Source organism: Equus przewalskii, chromosome 7 (assembly GCF_037783145.1).
Source record: "Equus przewalskii isolate Varuska chromosome 7, EquPr2, whole genome shotgun sequence".
Classification (NCBI taxonomy): domain Eukaryota; kingdom Metazoa; phylum Chordata; class Mammalia; order Perissodactyla; family Equidae; genus Equus; species Equus przewalskii.
In genome coordinates this window covers 21928634-21949470 of record NC_091837.1, presented here as the reverse complement: position 1 = coordinate 21949470, position 20837 = coordinate 21928634, and the positions used below count along the sequence as shown (strand labels likewise).

Here is a 20837-nt window from a genome sequence, read left to right as displayed (position 1 = left end):
CTTTTTTTTTTCCCCTCCTCAAAGCCCCCCAGTACACAGCTGTGTATTTTAGTTGTGGGTCCGTCTAGTCGTGGCATGTGGGACACCGCCTCAGCATGGCTTAATGAGTGGTGCCATGCCCACGCCCAGGATTCGAACTGGCGAAACCCTGGGCCACCGAAGCAGAGCGCACAAACTTAACCACTCAGCCACGGGGCCAGGCCCCTTCGTCTGACATTTTAAATATTTTCCCAAAAAAATGTATTAAAATTCCCATTTGTCTTAATCAGGTTATTCTAAAAAGCCCATATTTCTTACAGAAAACAAAAAACAAAAAAAGTCTGTATGATCAATGTAGAGAGTCCTTGCTTGATTAAATATTATAAACCATGAAGCATATTTAGGAAATCAAAACTCACCTCTTCTTGCATAACTGGAGTCCATATCTTTAAATTGTACCACAACAAAGTCTGAACACTTGAACAAAATACTCTCCATTATTTCTTCACGTTTTGGCCCCGAACTGGATTCTGTACTTTTCTCATGTGCAGCGTCAAGTACTAAATCACACTAAAATGAAAAACACGAGTAAATATTCAATACATTTATAAACTAAAATTTTTCAGAAATTCTTCAGCACTTCAAGGTAGTATTTCTTACATGACTTTGGCAAAAATAATCTATCTCAAGAGAACCTTATAATCATACCTTTCTCTCAGAAATATGATCTATTATCCATTCCATCATTCAAAAATCCTCTCAACTAAAAGTTGGTCCTTGCTACCATGGTCTGTCCTAAGCACATTAACAGTGATGAATAGAAAAACAACAATCTACTCTATCCCTCTTCTAGTCCACAATGCTTGAAAAGACCAAAATATTTTAATAAGCACATAGAGCAAGTCTTTTTGATTAAACAGTCTACAAAATAACCAGTGTTTGAAATTGAGGAGCAAAATCATTCAAAGTGGTGGTAAAAAGTGCTTCAAAGGTAAAGCACTGAGCAAGGAAATGTGACAAACATATCCACCTCATAACTAGAAAATGCTAAATCAGAAACTAATAGATAAGGAACAGCCCAGTGGCGCAGCGGTTAAGTGCACATGTTTCGCTTTGGCAGCCTGGGGTTCGCCGGTTTGAATCCTGGGTGCTGACATGGTACTGCTTGGCAAGCCACGCTGTGGTAGGGGTCCCACGTATAAAGTAGAGGAAGATGGGCATGGATGTTAGCTCAGGGCCAGTCTTCCTCAGCAAAAAGAGGAGAATTGGCAGCAGATGTTAGCTCAGGGCTAATCTTCCAAAGGAAGGAAGCAAGGAAGAAAGAAAGAAACTAATAGACACCGTCAGGAAGCCATAAAAACACCATAGTTGATGATTCATGAGGTTTTATATTTAGCAAAAAGGAAAAGAGTGAAAATTACCTTAGGACTGTATGTTTTAAAAACTCCTTCATATATACCTCCGTTTTTCACTTGTACTTCACATTTGGATCCCTAAAAACACACAATTAATTCATCAAAGAAACAGTGTGCTACCCAGTCATGGGGGATAATTGTTTTCACTTTACTTTTTACAGCTCACCAGGCTTCATTCAACATGTTAGGTATGCAGTAACAGAACAATAAAACATTTTAAAACATTAGCAATACACTGAATTTTCAAAATTCTTCAGGAGGCCCTGCCCAGAGTTTGCAGTATGAATTTAAATACTGAAAGTAAGTATTTCTGACTCTAGTTTTATTAGGTTGACAATATAATGCACTAAAGACAATCAACTACTAATATTATTTTGTACACAGCAGGGTTAACAAGAAAGCTTTTATAGTGAGTTATAATAGCCTGGGATAGAGTCCTAATCTGTTTTTTCTAAACCATCCTTGATTAAACATGACCTAAGAAATGTTACTTTGAGAATCATTCATCCACACTTTTACTTCATGAAGTTACTTTATTCCACTCCCAAGGCAGTTTCTCCCTCCCCAATAAACTGAAAACTTACAACAACTGATGTAAGTATATGAACCATCCTCATATTTGCATAGATTCCATCAAAAGAAATCTGGAATATTAAGAAAACACATTAATAGCAATCAGCATTTACCCTTGTATATGTATTAAAATTAGTATTTATTGTTACAAAATGTTTAGTCAGGTTTATAATACCTTACATGTGTTAAAGGAAGATTTGGTTTACTACAATCATTTACTTCCTTAGAGAATAAAAGCTTAAGTTTTCAAAAGGGAAAGGAGTTATACCAACTAACAATGTTTCGATTATACATAAGAAAAACAGTAAAAGTGAATTTCCATATATGAGGAAAGACAAATCCACAAGAAGAGAAGGCAGATCCAAGGCTGGCGAGTAGGGGAAGGAGAGCTCACTACAATTGGTACGAGGGATTCCTGGAGGGGATGGAACTGGGCTATTATCTTGACTGTGGTGGTGGTTAAACAATTCTATGTGTCAAAACTCACAAATCTGTCCACTAAATAGGGTTAAGCATACCTTAATAAATAAATGGGGTGAAGTGTAGGGCACCTTTGTAGCAGACCCTTGACTATCTTCTCTCAGCAGATCTGAATCAATGACAGTGCTCTAAGGTCTAATCAATCAACCACTCCTTATTACATACTACACAAGCGTGTGTTCTCCTGATCTAAAGAAGAAAATTTATCCACAAAAGGCAAAGTCTCAAAAATTAGTGACAGCTTCTCATTTATTTCTGCTATCATGTGGAACTTATGCCATCCACCTTTCATGCCCAGTTTAATTTCACTGAGAAAGTTCTGAAATTTGAAACCAGAAGGCCCTTTCCAAGAGAGAACAATAAAAGGAATAAAAGATAGCACATTAATCCAAAATCAAAAACCAAAGAGCTCTGCAAATTCCAGCCCTGGAGTTCCACCGATCTTTAGGGAGTTACTCATTTAGACTGGCCTTTAGTCATTTACAAGAGAATAAACGACATTATTCTTAGGCATGAAAAATACTATTTACAGATAATTATACATTTTATACAGAAAGTTATCAAAAAACAACACATACAGCTAATAATTTTATATCAAACAGTATTGATCTATAAAGGTTATCTGAGATATAAAATTCAAGAGAAGGGAATTTTTTTTTGCCTTGGCTTTTGGTCCATGGTTTAAAATCACATTTTAGTTACCAATTTTTCTAAAGAAAGAACAGTGAAGTTACTCACCATAGACTGAGGCAGGCCTTTGTTACTGTTTCGACCTCTGAAAAGATTAAATATTATGCTTATTAAATTCAACAGGTCAAGCAAGCTAAAGACTACTTTCAAATTTAAAATATCTTATAATTCCATTCCAATACAGCACCAGCTATCTGTGAGGAGGGCTCATCTAACAGTAAGTATAAAGGCTACCTATGTATGGCTCTTTCTGCATTTTGCTGGCTCAGAGGCCAAGAACAGGTATAGGTCGTGGGAGGCAGGGACGAGGAAAGAATGAACGTGATCAAAATCAAATAAATGAAGTAAAAATAAAAACAGCCTATTGGAAGAAATAACTAATACCAAATATAATAAGCTTTACTCCAAAAGTAACCAATCACTCTGTTACATAAAGCTACTCAGGAACAAAATATAGAATCTACTCCTCATTTAACTGATATATTTGACTGATATCAAGTCACCTCCCGTATTTTTCCCTTGCCTCCAAAAATAGGTACTGTATTTACAACTGCAGAAAAACGCTTGAAAATAAGTTAAATCACTCAAAGCACTTTCACTTCTAAAAAGTGCCACTGTCGGGATCTACGTAGCAAGTGCCTTTCTCTGCCAATCCCCTTCCCTCTGAAACAATGCAGTACCCTGAGGTCGGCTGTCCAGTAATTTCCAGTAACTCGGATGCTATTTCCAACTGAATTTAATTACAGGCATAATAAAGCCTAAGGCCTGTTCCATAGGAAAAGATTAGGCCCCTTAGGAAATGATAAAAACATTAATAAAGTGAAATGTTACAGTCCTCAGAAACATTAGTTACTATGGAATAAAAGGGGTGCAATCTCACTTTAATAGAATAAATCACAACACTCAAATTAAGCCACAAACTTAAAACAGTCAAGGAAAAGAGTAATTCACGTTCCCAAAGTCTAGCGATATGAATGGTACCCATTTCCAGAAAAGTAGCACTGATCTTAACATTCCAAGGTCAAGGCTGCTTCATTCTCCAATTCTGTCACCTAGTATCATCTAGAAATTAACGTCTTGTAGCAAATCACCTCTGAGATTCCTTCCATTTATAACATTCTGATTCTCTAACTCTTTGCCTCACATACAGCACAAAGAGAGAAATTCCTAAAGTCTAAGGAATATGACCAGTAAGTGATCACTTACAGAACTTAGCACAAACCAGACACTATGGTAAGTACTATGTCAAATCCCCCACCCCCGCTTCACAGGCCAGGAACTAGACTGTATGTAGCAGTGCTAAGTGTCCTGACTACCATCGTCCCGTTCACACACAGTAGAGCTGGTATTTGAACCAAGTTCATCCAAGGTTAGGCTTTTCATTTCTTATGCTGCCTCTCTGAAATTGCATCACAAGGAATAAACTAACTTTACAATTAAGCCTAATCGAATTTCTACATTTTTTTCAAACATCATGAGTTAATTGGGTTTTTCTATTTTTTTTTTGTAATCTGTAGCCAAAGACTATACAATGGCTAAATTCTGCTTAGAAGGATTATCTTTTTGTGTGTGTGAGAGGAAGATTTAGCCCTGAGCTAACATCTGCCGCCAATCCTCCTCTTTTTGCTGAGGAAGACTGGCCCTGAGCTAACATCAGTGCCCATCTTCCTCTACTTTATATGTGGGACGCCTACCACAGCATGGCTTGCCCCGGATCCGAACCAGTGAACCCCAGGCCACCAAAGCAGAACGTGTACACTTAGCCACTGCGCCACTGGGCGGCCCCTAGAAGGATTATCTTATCCTAGTGATTGCTGAGATGCCACAGTTAAAAAACTTAAACAAATGCCAATACTTTAAGCGCACTTATACTCTTTGTGGCCTCCCTACAAAAACATTTAGGAGTTTAAAACATAAAACTCCTTTACACAAGTCACACTTCTTAAAATTGATTATACAGTTATATCTTTGACCAATAAAGAGCAATTGTTTTGACAACCCAGTTTACTTAGAACAAATTGTTCAACAGGGAAAATTACGACTCATAGTGGTACCTGACGGTAGAGTGTAGAAACCACTGATTTCCACTGATGGACCAGGTAGTTGGACACCCAGGGGAATGTCAGCATACCACAGTAGCATTTTCTGAAACTGGTAAAAGTCCAAATCCATTTTTGTTTTTTTCTTTTTAGATTCACTCAGATTATGCTTTACTTTTTATTTTTATTTTATTTTTTTGTTTTTGGTGAGGAAGATGGTCCTTGAGCTAACATCTGTGCCAATCTTCCTCTATTTTGTATGTGGGATGCCCCCACAACACGGCTTGTTAAGCAGTGTGTAGGTCCACACCTGGGATCTAAACCTGTAAACCCAGAGCTGCCAGAGCAGAGTGAACTTAACCACTATGCTACCAGGCCAGACCCTTAAATTTTTTTCTTTAGTATTTTAGGACAAAGTATCCTAATATTTCATATAGTAACAAAAACAAAAAACACATAGAATCTCAAAAAAAGCCAAGATCATATTCTAGTCCAAAAGTGATCAGATGGATCAGATTTAACAAAACAACAATATCCAGGATTCTAAGCTTTTAATAGTGACTATGAGATTAACATGTAATTTAAAGTGCCAGTCAAATTAATACAAGGAAACTTACAAAAATAATAGTAAAGAGTTTATGTTGCTTCCAAATAATACAGGAGGGAGGAAACAGATGGGGTTGTAAATGAAACAAGACTGGCATGAGCTGACAACTGCTGCAGCGAGGTGACAGGCGTGCAGGGGCTCTTTATATCATTCTGCCTGCTTTTTACAATTTCACTAACTCAAAAAGAAAACAAGTGCCTTCTGATGTGGTGCAATCGGAGCCTGGATTTAATCAAGTTTATAGATCTACCAGTTTATAAGAAATATGGGGTAGAAGAATATATAAACTGATACCACGAGGTTACAAATCAGTTAAATCCACAAAGTGGTAAATTCAACGTAACAAATGATAGTTTCTTCAAAAAATAAACGGTGTGAGAAGAAAAAAAACAGCATGAAGGCAGGGAAAATTATTATAAATTTAAAGACACACATAAATCAAAAGCAAAGTGTGACTTCCCAAACCAAACCTTACTATACAGCTACAATCAAAATAGTGTGGCACTGGCATAAGGACAGACGTAAAAACCAATGGAATAGAAGAGAGCGCCCAGAAATAAACCCTCACATACGTGGGCAACTGATTTTTACCAAGAAGGTCAAGACCATTCAATGGGGAAGGGACAGTCTTTTCAACAAATGATTCCGGAAAAACTGGATATCCACGTGCAAAAGAACGAAGCTGAACCCTTACCTTACACCATATACAAAAATTAACTCACAATGGGTCAAAGAGCTAAATTTAAGACTAAAATTATAAAACTCTTAGAAGAAAACATGGGAAAATCTTCATGACCTTGTATTTGGCAATGATTTCTTAACTGTGACACCAAAAGCATAGGCAACCTAAGACAAAAAAAAAAATAGATAAAAAAGACTTCATCGAAATGAAAAACTTTTGTGCAAAGGATACTATCAGAGAGTGAAAAGACAACCCACAGAAAAGGAGAAAATATTTGCATATCATGTATCTGATAAGGGGTTAATATCTAGAATACATAAAGAACTCCTATGTCTCAACAACAAAAAATTATACAACCCAATTCAAAATGGGGAAAACAAGTGAACAGACATTTCTCCAAATAAGTTATACAGCTGGCCAATAAGCACATGAAAAGATGCTCAACATCACTAGTCATTAGGAAAACACAAATCAAAACCACAATGAGTTACCACTTCACCCCCACTATGATGGCTATTATCAAAAATGTGGAGAAATTGGAACCCTTGTGCACTGCTTGTGGGAATGTAAAATAGCACAGCTGCTGAGGAAAAGAGTATGGCAACTCCTCAAAAAATTAAACATAGAATTACCACATGCTCCAGCAATTGCACTTCTAAAGATATACCCAAAATAACTGAAAGCAGGGATTTGAAAAGATATCTGTATACCAATGTGCAAAGTAGCATTATTTACAATAGCCAGAAGGTGAAAAAAAAAAAATCCATTGATGAATAAATGGCTAAACACAATGGGGTACATTCATACAATGGAATATTATTCAGCCTTAAAAACAAATGAAGTTCTGATACATGCTACAACCTGGATGAACCTTGAAGATACGCTAAGTGAAATAAACCATACACAAAAGGACATCTACTGCATGATTCTACTAATATAAGGTACATAGTATAGTCACATTCATAGACACAAGAAAGGAGAGTGTTGGATGCCAGGGGTTGGGGGATGGTTGGAATAGGGAGCAACTGCCTAATGGGTACAGGGCTTCCTTTTGGGGTAAAAATATTTGGGAACTCAACAGAGGCGCTTATAGCACAATAATGTGAATGTACTTAATGCCACTGAACTGTATATTTAAAAATGGTTAAGGGGCTGGCTCAGTGGTGTAAGAGTTAAGTTCACGTGCTCCACTTCGGCAGCTTGAGGTTCGCAGGTTCAGATCCCAGGTACAGACCTAGCACCACTTGTCAAGCCATGCTGTGGTGGCATCCCACATAAAATAGAGGAAGACTGGGACAGAGGTTGGATCACTGACAATCTTCCTCAAGCAAAAAAAAAAAAAAAAGAGGAAGATTAGCAACAGATGTAAGCTCAATATTTCTCACAAAATAAATAAATGAAATTTCAAAAATAAAAATGGTTAAAAGAGTAACTTTTATGTTGTATATATTTTATCACAATTTAAAAAACCCCACCAAACAAATAAGCTCAGATTCTTTTCCCAAAGGAACTTCATTTGCAATAGTAGGCAGAGAAAGTTCAGGCCTAGGGGTGCTCCCAAAGCCAGTGGAGGTTGGTAGGAGACTGATAGATTCACTGGAGATACAGGCTTAACTGGATAAAAAAGAAGATCCAACTACGCACTGTCCATAAGAGAGACACTCTAGATTCAAAGGTAAAAGAGACTCAAAGTAAAAAGATGGGAAAAGATATGTCATATCACACAAACAGGACAAGAAAGCTAAAGCGGCTGTAATAACATGAGGTAAAATAGAGTTTGAAACAAAAAAAAATGTTACTAGAGATATAAAGGGACTTTTCTTTTTTTAAAGATTTTATTTTTCCTTTTTCTCCCAAAGCCCCTCAGTACATAGTGGCACATTTTTCAGTTGTGGGTCCTTCTAGTTGTGCTATATGGGATGCTGCCTCAGCGTGGCTTGATGAGCGGTGCCATGTCCGCACCCAGGATCCAAACTGGTGAAACCCTGGGCTGCCGAAGCAGTATGCACGAACTTAACCACTCGGGCCACCAGGCTGGCCCCAAAAAGGGACATTTTATAATGATAAAAGGATCAATCCATCAGGAAGAAGAAAAAGGCATTCCACCAGGACTCTCTGTGCCCTTTCACACAGTTCCTGAGCTACTGAAGATGAACTCTTAAAGAAATTACCTTTGCCCTCTTGACCCAGAGCCATGCTCCTCCACCTAAAGAGTTCATCTCATGCTCCACCTCCTTGTCATCCTATCAACCTGACAACTGAATTCCAACTAACAAATGTAGAAGGAATGATAGAATTAAAAGGTTGCCATTTGGTAAGCACCACAGTAGTAACTGTTTCAGGCAAACATCACCAATGGATGCTAAATCCAGTAAAGTAGAAACAGGACATTTATATAGTCACGAAGTAACTCCTCACAAAGTACTGATTAATGACAGTGTTTAAAAAATAACTTTATGTTGGGGCTGGCCCCGTGGTCGAGTGGTTAAGTTCGCGCGCTCTGCTGCAGGCGGCCCAGTGTTTCGTTGGTTCGAATCCTGGGCGCGGACATGGCACTGCTCATCAAACCACGCTGAGGCAGCGTCCCACATGCCACAACTAGACGGACCCACAACGAAGAATATACAACTGTGTACCGGGGGCTTTGGGGAGAAAAAGGAAAAAAATAAAATCTTTAAAAAAAAAAAAATAAAAATAACTTTATGTTAAAGGAACCTAGCAGACACAATCCTAATCAAGTGATCAAAGTTAACAGCACCAGCAATGCAACATATGTATACCATGCACCTCCTGATATCCTGCAACGAGAATACATGTATCACTTCTCTGGTATTCTTGCCAAAAACGCACAATCTGAATCTAATCAGCAGGAAACATCAGACAACCGTAGTTGAGGGACATTCTACAAAATAACTAACCTGTAATCTTCACAAGTGTCAAATCATAAAAGGCAAAGACAGACTAAGGAACTATTCAGATTAAAGGAGATCAAACAGACATGAAAACTGAATGTAACATAGTCATTCTTCAGTATCCACTTTAGCGGACTGGTTTTAGGACCGCCTCAAATACCAAAATCAACACATGCTCAAGCCTCTTATATAAAATGGTGTAGTATTTACATATAACCTACGTACTTCCTCCTACACACTTTAAATCATCTCTACATGATTTAATCATCCTTATAACACTTATTACAATGTAAATGCTATGTAAATGGTTGTTATACTATATTGTTTCCGGAATAATGACAAGAAAAAAAGTCTGGACAAGTTTAGTACAAACACAACCACCAAAGGCCTTTCTATCCACGGTTGGTTGAATCTGGGGATGTGGAGCCCAAAGACGTGGAGAGCCGACTTCCTGGATTGGTTCTTTGGACCAGAATTTTTCTTTCTTTTGCTATAAAGAACATTGGAAGATCACCTGGTAAAATTCAAATAAGGTCTACAGGTAATAGTTTGGCACAATACTAATTTACTTATTTTGACAACTATACTCTGATTTTGTAAGACAATGTCCTTGTTATTAGGATACAATTCTAAAGTATTTAGGGCTAAGGGGCACCATGTCTCTCATATATTTAATAAAATAATTTTAGATTTATATATAGATATATTAATTTTAACAACAGAAAATGAAAAAATAAATGTAGTGAAATGTTACTTGAAGAATATGCGTGAAGGGTATAGGAGAATTCTTTGTACAACTGCAATTTTCTTATAAATCTAAAATTATAAACAAAATTTTTTTAAAAAAATTAAAAACTGTGATTTATTAACTTCTATCTACTTTGTCTTTTTCTCCTTAAAATATTTTTTAGATTTTATTTTTTCTTCTTCTCTCCAAAGCCCCCCAGTACATAGTTGTATATTTTAGCTGTGGGTCCTTCTGGTTGTGGCGTGTGGGACACCGCCTCAGCATGGCTTGATGAGTGGTGCTAGGTCCACACCCGGGATCCGAACCAGCGAAACCCTCAGCCACTGAAGCAGAGCACACAAATTTAACCATTCAGCCAAAGGACTGGCCTCTCGTCTTTTTTTTGTAATAAAAAAATTTAATCCTACTCAGCCTTGAAACTCAAGTGCCACCTTTTCAAGAAGCCTTCCTTAGATTATGCCACACCAATCAAATACATGGTGCTCTCTTCAACTCTAACTCAGAATTTAGCATCACCTGCCTTGTATTATTATAGTTACTGGTGAACCTGTCATATGCCCACTACTCAGGGCCATCACCTGACAACATGGCGCTTTTGTGTAAATAAGAAAATGACTCCTCCAAGGAGTCACAGCCCCACACTAGAGAAAACAGAGCAGTGAGCAGCCAACACCTATGTGAAAATTAGAAGAAGGTACCAGAAACTGATGTATCCCCAAAAGGAACTTAATGTGGCCAAACAAACCCCTAGATTTCAACATCCATTCATGCCCTTGGCCAAGAGCTCTTGGTTGAAATAAACCAAGATTGGCAGACAACTATCTTATCCATCTTTGTACCATCAACCAAAATCAGAGGAACTGTGCCTCATATATGATAAACACTTAATAAATATTTAATGAATTAATGAGCCCAAAGAAGAGGGGAAAGAAAGAAACAGAAATGAAAGCTTTCAAAGTAATCATTCTCTAAATCAAGGGACAGCAAACTATAGTCTACAACCTGTTTTCGCCTGGCCTCCGAGCTAAGTATGGTTTTTAACATCTTAAAGCGTTGTTTAAAAAGAACAGCCTAGAAGAATATGCAACAGAGAAATTATATGGCCCAAAAAGCCTAAAATACTTACTATCTGTGTCATATATAAGAAAAGCTTGCAACTTCTGCACTGAAAAAAATGTGGCCGCAATGTCAATAACTACAATTAAAAAATAAAATCTACTGCTGTTTTACATGAACGAGTACTTCTAAAAGAACCTTCTAGGGGCCAGCCCCGTGGACGAGTGGTTAAGTTTGTGCGCTCAGCTTCAGCGGCCCAGGGTCTCACCGGTTCAAATCCTGGGCACAGACATGGTACTGCTCATCAAGCCACACTGAGGCGGCATCCCACATGCCACAACTAGGAGGACCCACAGCTAAAAATAAACAACGATGTACCAGGGGGCTTTGGGGAGAAAAAGGAAAAATGAAATATTAAAAAAAAAAAAAAAGAACCTTCTAGAAAGCATTACTTTTCATGAAAGTTTAATGCACGCATAACTGAGAAATGTCATGAAGGTGCTCTTGCTCTCATTTAACTAGTCTTTTTTTTAAAAAAAAAGATTTTCTTTTTCCTTTTTCTCTCCAAAGCCCCCCAGTACATAGTTGCATATTTTTAGTTGTGGGTGCTTCCAGTTGTGGCATGTGGGATGCCACCTCAGCAAGGCTTGATGAGTGGTGCCATGTCCACGCCCAGGATCCAAACCAGTGAAACCCTGGGCCATGGAAACGGAGCGAGTGAACTTAAGCACTCGGCCATGGGGCTGGCCCCTCATTTAACTATTCTTAAGCTTTACAATGGAATTCAACTGAGGTTGATCCACCTATTGAAAAAGCAAGGTATTCTACTAACGTACATTTAATGACAATATCATGAGCAAATTCCACAAAGGCAGGGACTCACTGAATTGAAAGCACCTAGCATAAAATGATCAAGGGGTGAAATGCAAATTAAAATAAACCTAAGACATATCAAACAACTTGTGAACCTCATGTGAAGGCTAATTAGAACAAACTGTAAAAGAAAAATAAAACAGTAAGACACCCAAACTGGAGGTTCCAGCTTATGCAGTAAGGCAAGAAAAAGAAATAAAAGGCACAGTGATTGGGCAGAAAGAAGGAAAAATGTCTTTAATAAAAGACAAAAGGGGGCTGGCCCCATGGCCTAGTCGCTGAGCTCAGTGCATTCCACTTTGGCAGCCTGGGTTTGCAAGTTCAGATCCCAGGCATGGACTATACCACTCGTCAGCCATGCTGTGGCAGTGACCCACATATAAAATGGAGGAAGACTGGCACAGATGTTAGCTCAGGGCTAATCTTCCTCAGGGGGGAAAAAAGAGGAAGATTACCAACAGATGTTAGCTCAGGGCTAATATTCTGCAGCAAAAAAAAAGAGACAACATGATCATTTATACAGAAAATCCTAAGAGAATCTACAAAAAAGCTACTAGAAACCAGAAAGCTTAGCAAGGCTAACTCAAAATGGATCAATGACCTAATCATAAAAGGTTAAAATAAAACTTTTAAAAGAAAATACGCTGGGGCTGGCCCCGTGGCCGAAAGGTTAAATTCGCTCACTCTACTTTGGCGGCCTGGGGGTTTCGCTGGTTCAGATCCAGGACATGGACATGGCACCACTCATTAGGTCATGCTGAAGCAGCATCCCACATACCACAACTGGAAGGACCCACAACTAAAATATACAACTAGGTACTGGGGGGATTTGGGGAGGGGGAAAAAGAAGAAAGAAAGCAAATACAAGAGAAAATCTTTTTTTTCTGCTTTTTCTCCCCAAATCCTCTGTGATAAAGATTTCAGAGAGGACAGAAAAAATACAAGGCATAAAAGCAAAACTTTGATAAATTAGACTCCATCAAATTTTTAAATATTCTGTTCTTTGAAAGACACTGTTAAGAAAATGACAATTCAATCCACAGCTGAGGAAGTATTTGCAAAATATACATCAACACTGGGCTTTTATACCCAGACTATACAAAGAACTCATATAACTTATTAGTAAGAAGATAAACAGCCCAATAAATGTGCAAAAGACTTACACAGGCATTTAACCAAATAAGATTTACTGGGTAAAATTAAAGACTGACAATACCAACTGCTAGTGAGGATGCCAAGCAGTTGAAACTCTCCAAGACTGCTGGTGGGGATGCAAAATGGTATAGCCATTTTGGAAAAGAGTTTGGCAGTGTCCTTAAACATACTTACACAACCTAGCAATCCCACTCCTAGGTAATTATTCAAGAGCAATGAATGTGACTGTTCAGAGCTGGTTTATTCATAATAGCCAAAAACTGGAAACAGCCTAAATGTCCATTACCTGGCCAATGACTAAACAAACTGTGGTGGTACATTCTTAACAATGGAATACTAAGTAATAAAATTAAAAATTACCAATACATGCTATACACAATATGGATGAATTCCAAAATCACTGTGCTAAGTGAAAGCAGCCAGACATAAGAGACTACATAATCCACAATTCCACTTACATGACGTTCTGGAAAGGCAAATATATAGATACATACAGAAGTCAGATCAATGACTGGCAGGGGCTGAGGGTGAAGGGAGGAGATTTAATATAAAAGCACAGAGGGAACTATGATTTATAGGGTGGCATCTTAGTTGTGGCAGTGATTACACGACTGTATACATTTGTGAAAACTCAAAGAACTTGACACTAACTAGGTGAGTTTACTGTATGTAAATTATACCTCAAAAAACCTGCCACTGCTGGGGCTGGCCTGGTGGCGCAGCAGTTAAGTTTGCGTGCTCCACTTCTGCAGCCTGGGGTGCGCTGGTTCAGATCCTGGGCACAGATCTACATACCACTTGTCAAGCCATGCTGTGGTAGGCATCCCACATATAAAATAGAGGAAGATGGGCACGGATGTTAGCTCAGGGCCAATCTTCCTCAGGGGGGAAAAAAAAGGATTGGCAGTGGATGTTAGCTCAGAGCTTATCTTCCTCAAAAGAAAAAGAAAAAAACCCTGCCACTCCCAAACTAATGGTAGATCCAAAGAAATCCCTAAAACGTATACCTAAAAAACGTTCAATTGTATGGCATATGAATTATAATTAAATAAATTCAATGTTAAAAACTCACTATATTGTACTCTTAAAATTGGTGAATTTTACTGTACGTAAATCACACCTCTGGTGGTCTAGTGGTTAAGATTTGGTGCTGTCACCACCATGGCCTGAGGTTCATTTCCCGGTCAGGGAACCACACCACCCATCTATGGGTTGTCATACTGTGGTGGCTGTGTGTTGCTGTGATGCTGAAGGCTATGCCACTGGTATTTCAAATACCAGCAGGGTCACCCATGGTGGACAGGTTTCAGTGGAGCTTCCAGACTAAGACAGACTGGGAAGAAGGACCTGGCCACCCACTTCCAAAGAAACTGGCCATGAAAACCCTGTGAAGAGCACAGAAGCACTGTCTGACACAGCACGGGAAAATGAGAGGATGGCACAAAAAAGACCAGGCAGGATCCCGCTCTGCTGTGCGCAGGGGGTTGCTAGGAGTTGGAGTCGACTTGACAGCACCACCAATAAATTACACCTCAGTAAAGCTGATTTTTTAAAACCTTTTTTCAAAGATTGGCACCTGACCTAACATCTGTTGCCAATCTCTTCTTTTCCTTCTTCTCCCCCAAGCCTCCCAGTACCTAGTTGTATACTGTAGTCGTAGGTCCTTCTGGTTGTGCTATGTGGGATGCCACCTCAGCATGGTTTGATGAGTAGTGCTATGTCCACGCCTAAGATCCGAACTGGCAAAATCCTGGGCCGCCAAAGCAGAGCACACAAACTTAACCACTCGGCCACGGGGCCGGCCCTTCATTTTTTTTAAAAAGAGAAAACTCGTGAAATTTGAACTGACTGGATATTAAATAATACTAAGGAATTAACGTTAATTTTTCACATGTGATAAGAGCACGTTTTTTAAAACTTCCATTCTCTTACAGAGCTATATATTGCAATATTTACAGAAAAAATAACATGATATTAGGAATTGCTTCAAAATAATCTGGGGAGGCTAATCAAAACAGTGTGGTACTGGCATAAGGACAGACATATAGATCAACAGAATAGGACTGGTAGTCCAGAAATAAACCCCTACATTTACGGTCAATTGATTTTTGAGAAGAGTGCCAGGACAACTCAGTGGGAAAGGAATAGTGTTTTCAACAAACAGACCTAGGACAACTGGATATCCAGACGCAAAAGAATGTAGTTGGACCCCTACTTCATACTATATATAAAAATCAACCCAAAATGGGTCAAAGACATAAAAGTTAAGAGCTAAAACTATAAAATTCACCAAAAAAACCACATAGGTGTAAATCTTCAAGACCCTGGATTTGGCAATGGATTCTTAGAAATGACACTAAAAGCACAAAAAACAGATGAAAAAACAGATAAGTGGACCTGGTCAAAATTCAAAACTTTTTTGTTGCACGATATCAATATACCAACAGGAGAAGAAACAAATATGAGGGGACTGGGATAAATTTTAGAGACCTCAGACATTCCCTAACCAGGAAACCCAAAGCACTAGCTCCAGAGTGCAGGGCTTAAAAAGAGAGGGCACACGAAAACCCAGAAGCCTACTCTAACATTTCTCACACAACTCTGTTTCAAATCCTGCCTCAGCCACTTACTGTGACCCCAGGAAGGGTACTTAACCACTCTAGTCCTCAGTTTGCTTATCTGTAAAATGGAAGTAATAAAAAAGGTCACAGGGTTGTTGAGGATCAGAAAGACAATCTGCAAAAAACATACACACACACACTCATTTCGTCAAAACGTATTATATCGTACACTTAAAAATGTAGAGTTTAGGGGCCGGCCCCACAGCCGAGTGGTTAAGTTCGCATGCTCCACTGCAGGTGGCCCAGTGTTTCGTTGGTTCGAATCCTGGGTGCGGACATGGCACTGCTCATCAGGCCACGCTGAGGCGGCGTCCCACATGCCACAACTAGAAGGACCCACAACGAAGAATATACAACTATGTACTGGAGGGGCTTTGGGGAGAAAAAGGAAAAAAATAAAATCTTTAAAAAAAAATGTAGGGTTTATTGTATGTCTATTTTACAGCTTGAATGAGGTATAATTAAGAATCTAGCACAGAGGAAACATTCAAAACTACAGCTTTTAAACTTTGCATTTAACAAATATTTATTAAACAAGCAAGATGAACACAGCCTTCAGGCAGCTTACGCTTGAGAGTTTATATCCAGGACAGAAAGTTAAAATTGCATTTTTTCATATGTATATTTTATCTGTCCTATTCATCACTTGAATTAACAAGTAAAAATATATACAAATAATTGAACACTCCTAATAACTGACGCACATTAAATAATCCAACTGAAATTCACCTCCATTATTGTTTCAAAATTCTGGAAAAAAAAAAAAACATGCAATTTCTATTGGTACTGCCATCACACGATATAATTAAGGAATTTCTTACTTCTTCATTTTTTACCATTCTCACTCATCACCATTTTTCAACACTGTACCTACATAGGTCTTTCACTAATTTCTACAACTATTTCAACAGGCCTGGGTAACATTTACACAATCAAAGTATTTCACTGATGCAGATTTTAAGACCCAGACTAGTTGTACAGATGTAATTACTATTCGTTGGCATAGTAAAAATACTACACACCACCAACTCCGTTTCCAGTAAAGGTGTAATAATGTTCTTGCCCCCAGATAGTCACATGTCCGAGTGCTTCTTGTTATTTAGATCTCAACTTAAATGTCACCTCCTCAGAGAGGCCTGCCCTGACCATTCCATCAAAAGTAGCTCCCAACCACTATATATCACCCTGTTTTGGCACTTAAGTAATTAATATTTAATGCATCATAGTACTTAATACCTGAAATTTTATTTATTATGTGTTTATCTATTTACTTTCTGTCTTAGTCTACTTTCCACCCCCAGAATATAAACTCCATGAGGGCAAACATTTCTATTTGTCTCATTCACCATTGTATGCCCAGGACTTAAGAATAGAGCCTGGCCCTACAACACCCATTTGGTTCTTTCCATGTACTAACTTACACTGCAATTTAATTTCTCATGGCTTTACCCAAAGCCTTCAAAGACAGGCACCATATTTCTACTGGTGATTATATCTAAGAGAAACTAGCAGAGCACGTTCTGAATTACATGCATACATGGATATAGGTAATGTTCTGCAATAGTCATAGAAAAAGGAAAACAGAAACAAGGCAAAAGGTCTTCAAGAAGTCACTTCTGCTACAGCACTGCGCTAAACTCACAGTCAATTTCTACAGGAATGTTCAATGCATATTTCTTAATGGAAATATGCTCAAAAGAACCCTCTTCAGGAAGTCAGAAGAATTAACTTGAGTTTAGTGCTAGTATAGCCCCAATTAACTGACCTTGAGCAATTCATTTCCCCTCTAGGTCTGAGGCTCCACATTTGTACAAAAAAAGAAAGAAACCAAATAATTACTCATCTTTCTTTTAGTTTCTTCCTCCACATTCTATGAATCTCTTTTTGAGAATGAGGCAGATTATGGGTCAAAAGGCATTTTATGATTATAGAGATGGCTACCACAGGGTGATGATCTTAGAATTCATAGTCCTCTCTTTACATTTGCTATGGAAGGAAAAAAAAGTGCTGAACAATGCTTTCAGCTTTTTCTCTGAACCACATCATCCTTCCTGGGGAAAGCCTACTACCACCTTTAGGATATTGGACTGAAGTGGTGAAACCATAACACTCCTCCAACTGCTCGCTGTGAGGCGATGCTTGATGATGATTAGATAGATAGTCCCACAGTACTACCTAATAGGAAAAATCTACTTTTAGATCCTATTCTAAGTAAGCATCAAATCCTTCTCATTAAAAAAAAAAATTCCGGGGCCAGCCCTGTGGCCGGGTAGTTAAGTTCACACGCTCCACTTTGGTAGCCCAGGGTTTCATTGGTTCGGGTCCTGGGGGTGGACCTGGCACCACTCATCAGGCCATGCTGAGGTGGCGTCCCACATAGCAGAGGCAGAAGGACCTACAACTAGAATATACAACATGTACTGTGGGGCTTTGGGGAGAAGAAGAAAAACAAGGAGAGTCGCAACTGCTGTTAGCTCAGGTGCCAATCTTCAAAAAGAAAAAATTCAATGCCCCTATAATAGACAGCAAATAATGACTCTAGTTAACAATAACAACTATTTCACCCCTGCAACTTGTAGCAATTTCTCTCTGTGTAAAATAATCAGCTAACGTTTTACAGAATTTCTTACAAAGAAGCAACACTTTCAATAAAACAAATACATAAGATTCAGTTTACCGTTTACATGAGGAACGAACTCATCAATAAATAAAAAGAGCTGAATCCTATTCATTAATAAGTATTTAAGCAAAGACTCAGATTGGTAATTCTGTGGTTAGAAATTAAAGCCCTGGACCAAGGTCGCTACGTCCCAGCTCAGAGAGTAGCAGCGCCTGAAGGAGGAGGGTCATTCTCACAGTGTGGCAGGCGTAAGAGCTGCCTCCCAAAGACGCTCACATCCTAATTTCTGCTATCCGTGACTACAGGACCTTACACAATAAAAGACACTTTGCAGATGTGATTAAAGATTTTGGGAGAGATTATCCTGATGGGCCCAATAGATTCACAACAGCCCTTATAAGAATGAGGCAGGAGAGGCAGAGCCAGAGAAGGCGATGCGACACAGGGACCAGAGGTCAGAGGGAGACACCTACAGCACTCACCACAAATTATCTTATTCTACTTCTCTGTCAACTCCACACACAGCTTTAAAAGAAGGTGAAGGAGCAAATGCAGAATTATGTGAATATATCTGTTTTACTCTTTAAACGCCTCTGGTAAGTCTTTTCATGGTTAATTTTCAGGTAAATGTATTAGTTTCCTACTGCTGCTATAACACATTACCACAAATTCAGTGGTTTATGAACACTGTTAAAAAATTTTAAAAAATAAAAGAACAGAGCCTGGCACACAGTAAGTACTCTAAATTGCCGAATAAGTATATAGTATAGTTTATATGAATTATAACAAGTATTGATTAATTCCATTTCTCTTCATAGTACAGAAAAACTAAAGCTGTCAAGAGAAAGGACAATTAACTAAAAACTAGAAATCCAATTCCAGCTCTTATGGTTAACTCAGGTGAGTCATTTTGCTCTTTCCATTTCAGTTTTCTTATTAGAAAGGGAAATTTTATAACTAATACTTATTGAGTAACTATTTCCTCACCGAAAAGATGAGTCAAACAAGGTGGCAGCAGGAAATGGGCCATGACCCAAACATAAGGCTAGAAGGTTTTTTTGGTAAACTAAGGTGGGCTGGCAACTAAATTCACAAAGAACAACTGCCAGATTAATCCAGTCACATAAACATCTAGAATCAATGTTTCAAAACAACTACCATCCCCACCAGAACTAATTTAGTACTCTGTAAACTGCTTGGGTTCAAACTCTGGCCCTATCGCTTCCGGGCCCTGTGACCTAACCCTCAGGAATTCAGCTGTGTGTGTCTCAATTCTAGCACCTATCAAATGGTGATCAGAATAGTACCTTCTCACAGAAACAACAGTACCTTCTCATCAGACTGTGAAACTTACATGATATTCCACACAGACAGCTTGGCTTAAGATCAATGTCTGACACATTACTGAGTAAGTGCTTAATAGCTGTTAGCTAATACAATTCTTTTCCTCATATCACAGCACACATTAGAGTCGTAAAAAAAAAAAATCTCTTCACATGAAGTTTTACTTAGAGGAAGAGATAAGGGGATTGGCAATAAAGCCATACACAACTAGATATAACCTAGACACCAAAAGCTCCACACAACTCAGATAAAAAGCAATCTTGGGGGCCAGCCCGGTGTCATAGTGGTTAAGTTTGCACACTCTGCTTCAGCAGCCTGGGGTTCACAGGTTCAGATCCCAGGTGTGGACCTACCTGCCACTCATCAAGCCAAGCTGTGGTGGCATCCTACATAAAAAATAGAAGATGATTGGCATGGATGTTAGCTCAGGGCCAATCTTCCTCATCATAAAAAAAAAAAGGAATCTTGGGGCTCAAGTCCAGTGCTATCCAATAGAACTGTCTGTAATGCTAAAAAACAAACAAAAAAAAAACACAAAAAATGTTCTACATCCATGTTGCCCAATATGTAGTCCCTGGGTACATGTGGCAGCTGAACACTTCAAATATGGCTAGTGTGACCGAGGAACTGAATTTAATATTACCTTAATTAACTTAATTTTACATTTAAATAGCCACATGTGGATAGTAGCCACCATGTTGGACAGCGCAGTTCCAGTCTTCTCCTTGAGCTTCTCCAGCACCAGGTACTGTCTACCTTTCAAAGCCTTCATCCCCTCTGACCAATCCTCAAAGGTGCTTCCTTAGAGTGAGCTCAGGGCTCTCTCCCAGTGGTTTTACTCATTGGTCACTAATCTCTCCTGGGGCCTCAAAACAGCTTTTTTTTTTTTTTTTAAACAAATCTTTAATTTTATTTTATTTTATTTTGTGTGTGTGAGGAACATCCACCCTGAGCTAACAGCCATCGTCAATCCACCTCTTTATTTTCGCTTGAGGAAGATGAGCCCTGAGCTAACATCTGTGCCTATCTTCCTCCATTTTTCG

The 20837-nt window shown here is 38.7% G+C and overlaps 1 protein-coding gene across 38 annotated transcripts in view; it reads right to left on the bottom strand.

Annotated features, from left to right (window-relative positions):
* ATXN2 (ataxin 2) overlaps window positions 1-20837 on the bottom strand; it is a 118847-nt gene that overhangs the window by 79761 nt on the left and 18249 nt on the right. For all 38 annotated transcript variants that reach the window (XM_070628950.1, XM_070628939.1, XM_070628946.1 and 35 more), the window contains exons 2-5: window positions 3186-3222; window positions 1979-2038; window positions 1401-1472; window positions 399-549 (exon numbers count right to left, since the gene is read on the bottom strand). In XM_070628950.1, the coding sequence (XP_070485051.1) occupies window positions 399-549; window positions 1401-1472; window positions 1979-2038; window positions 3186-3188 (286 nt within the window). In that variant the 5' untranslated portion in view covers window positions 3189-3222. The remainder of the gene's footprint in view (window positions 1-398; window positions 550-1400; window positions 1473-1978; window positions 2039-3185; window positions 3223-20837) is intronic.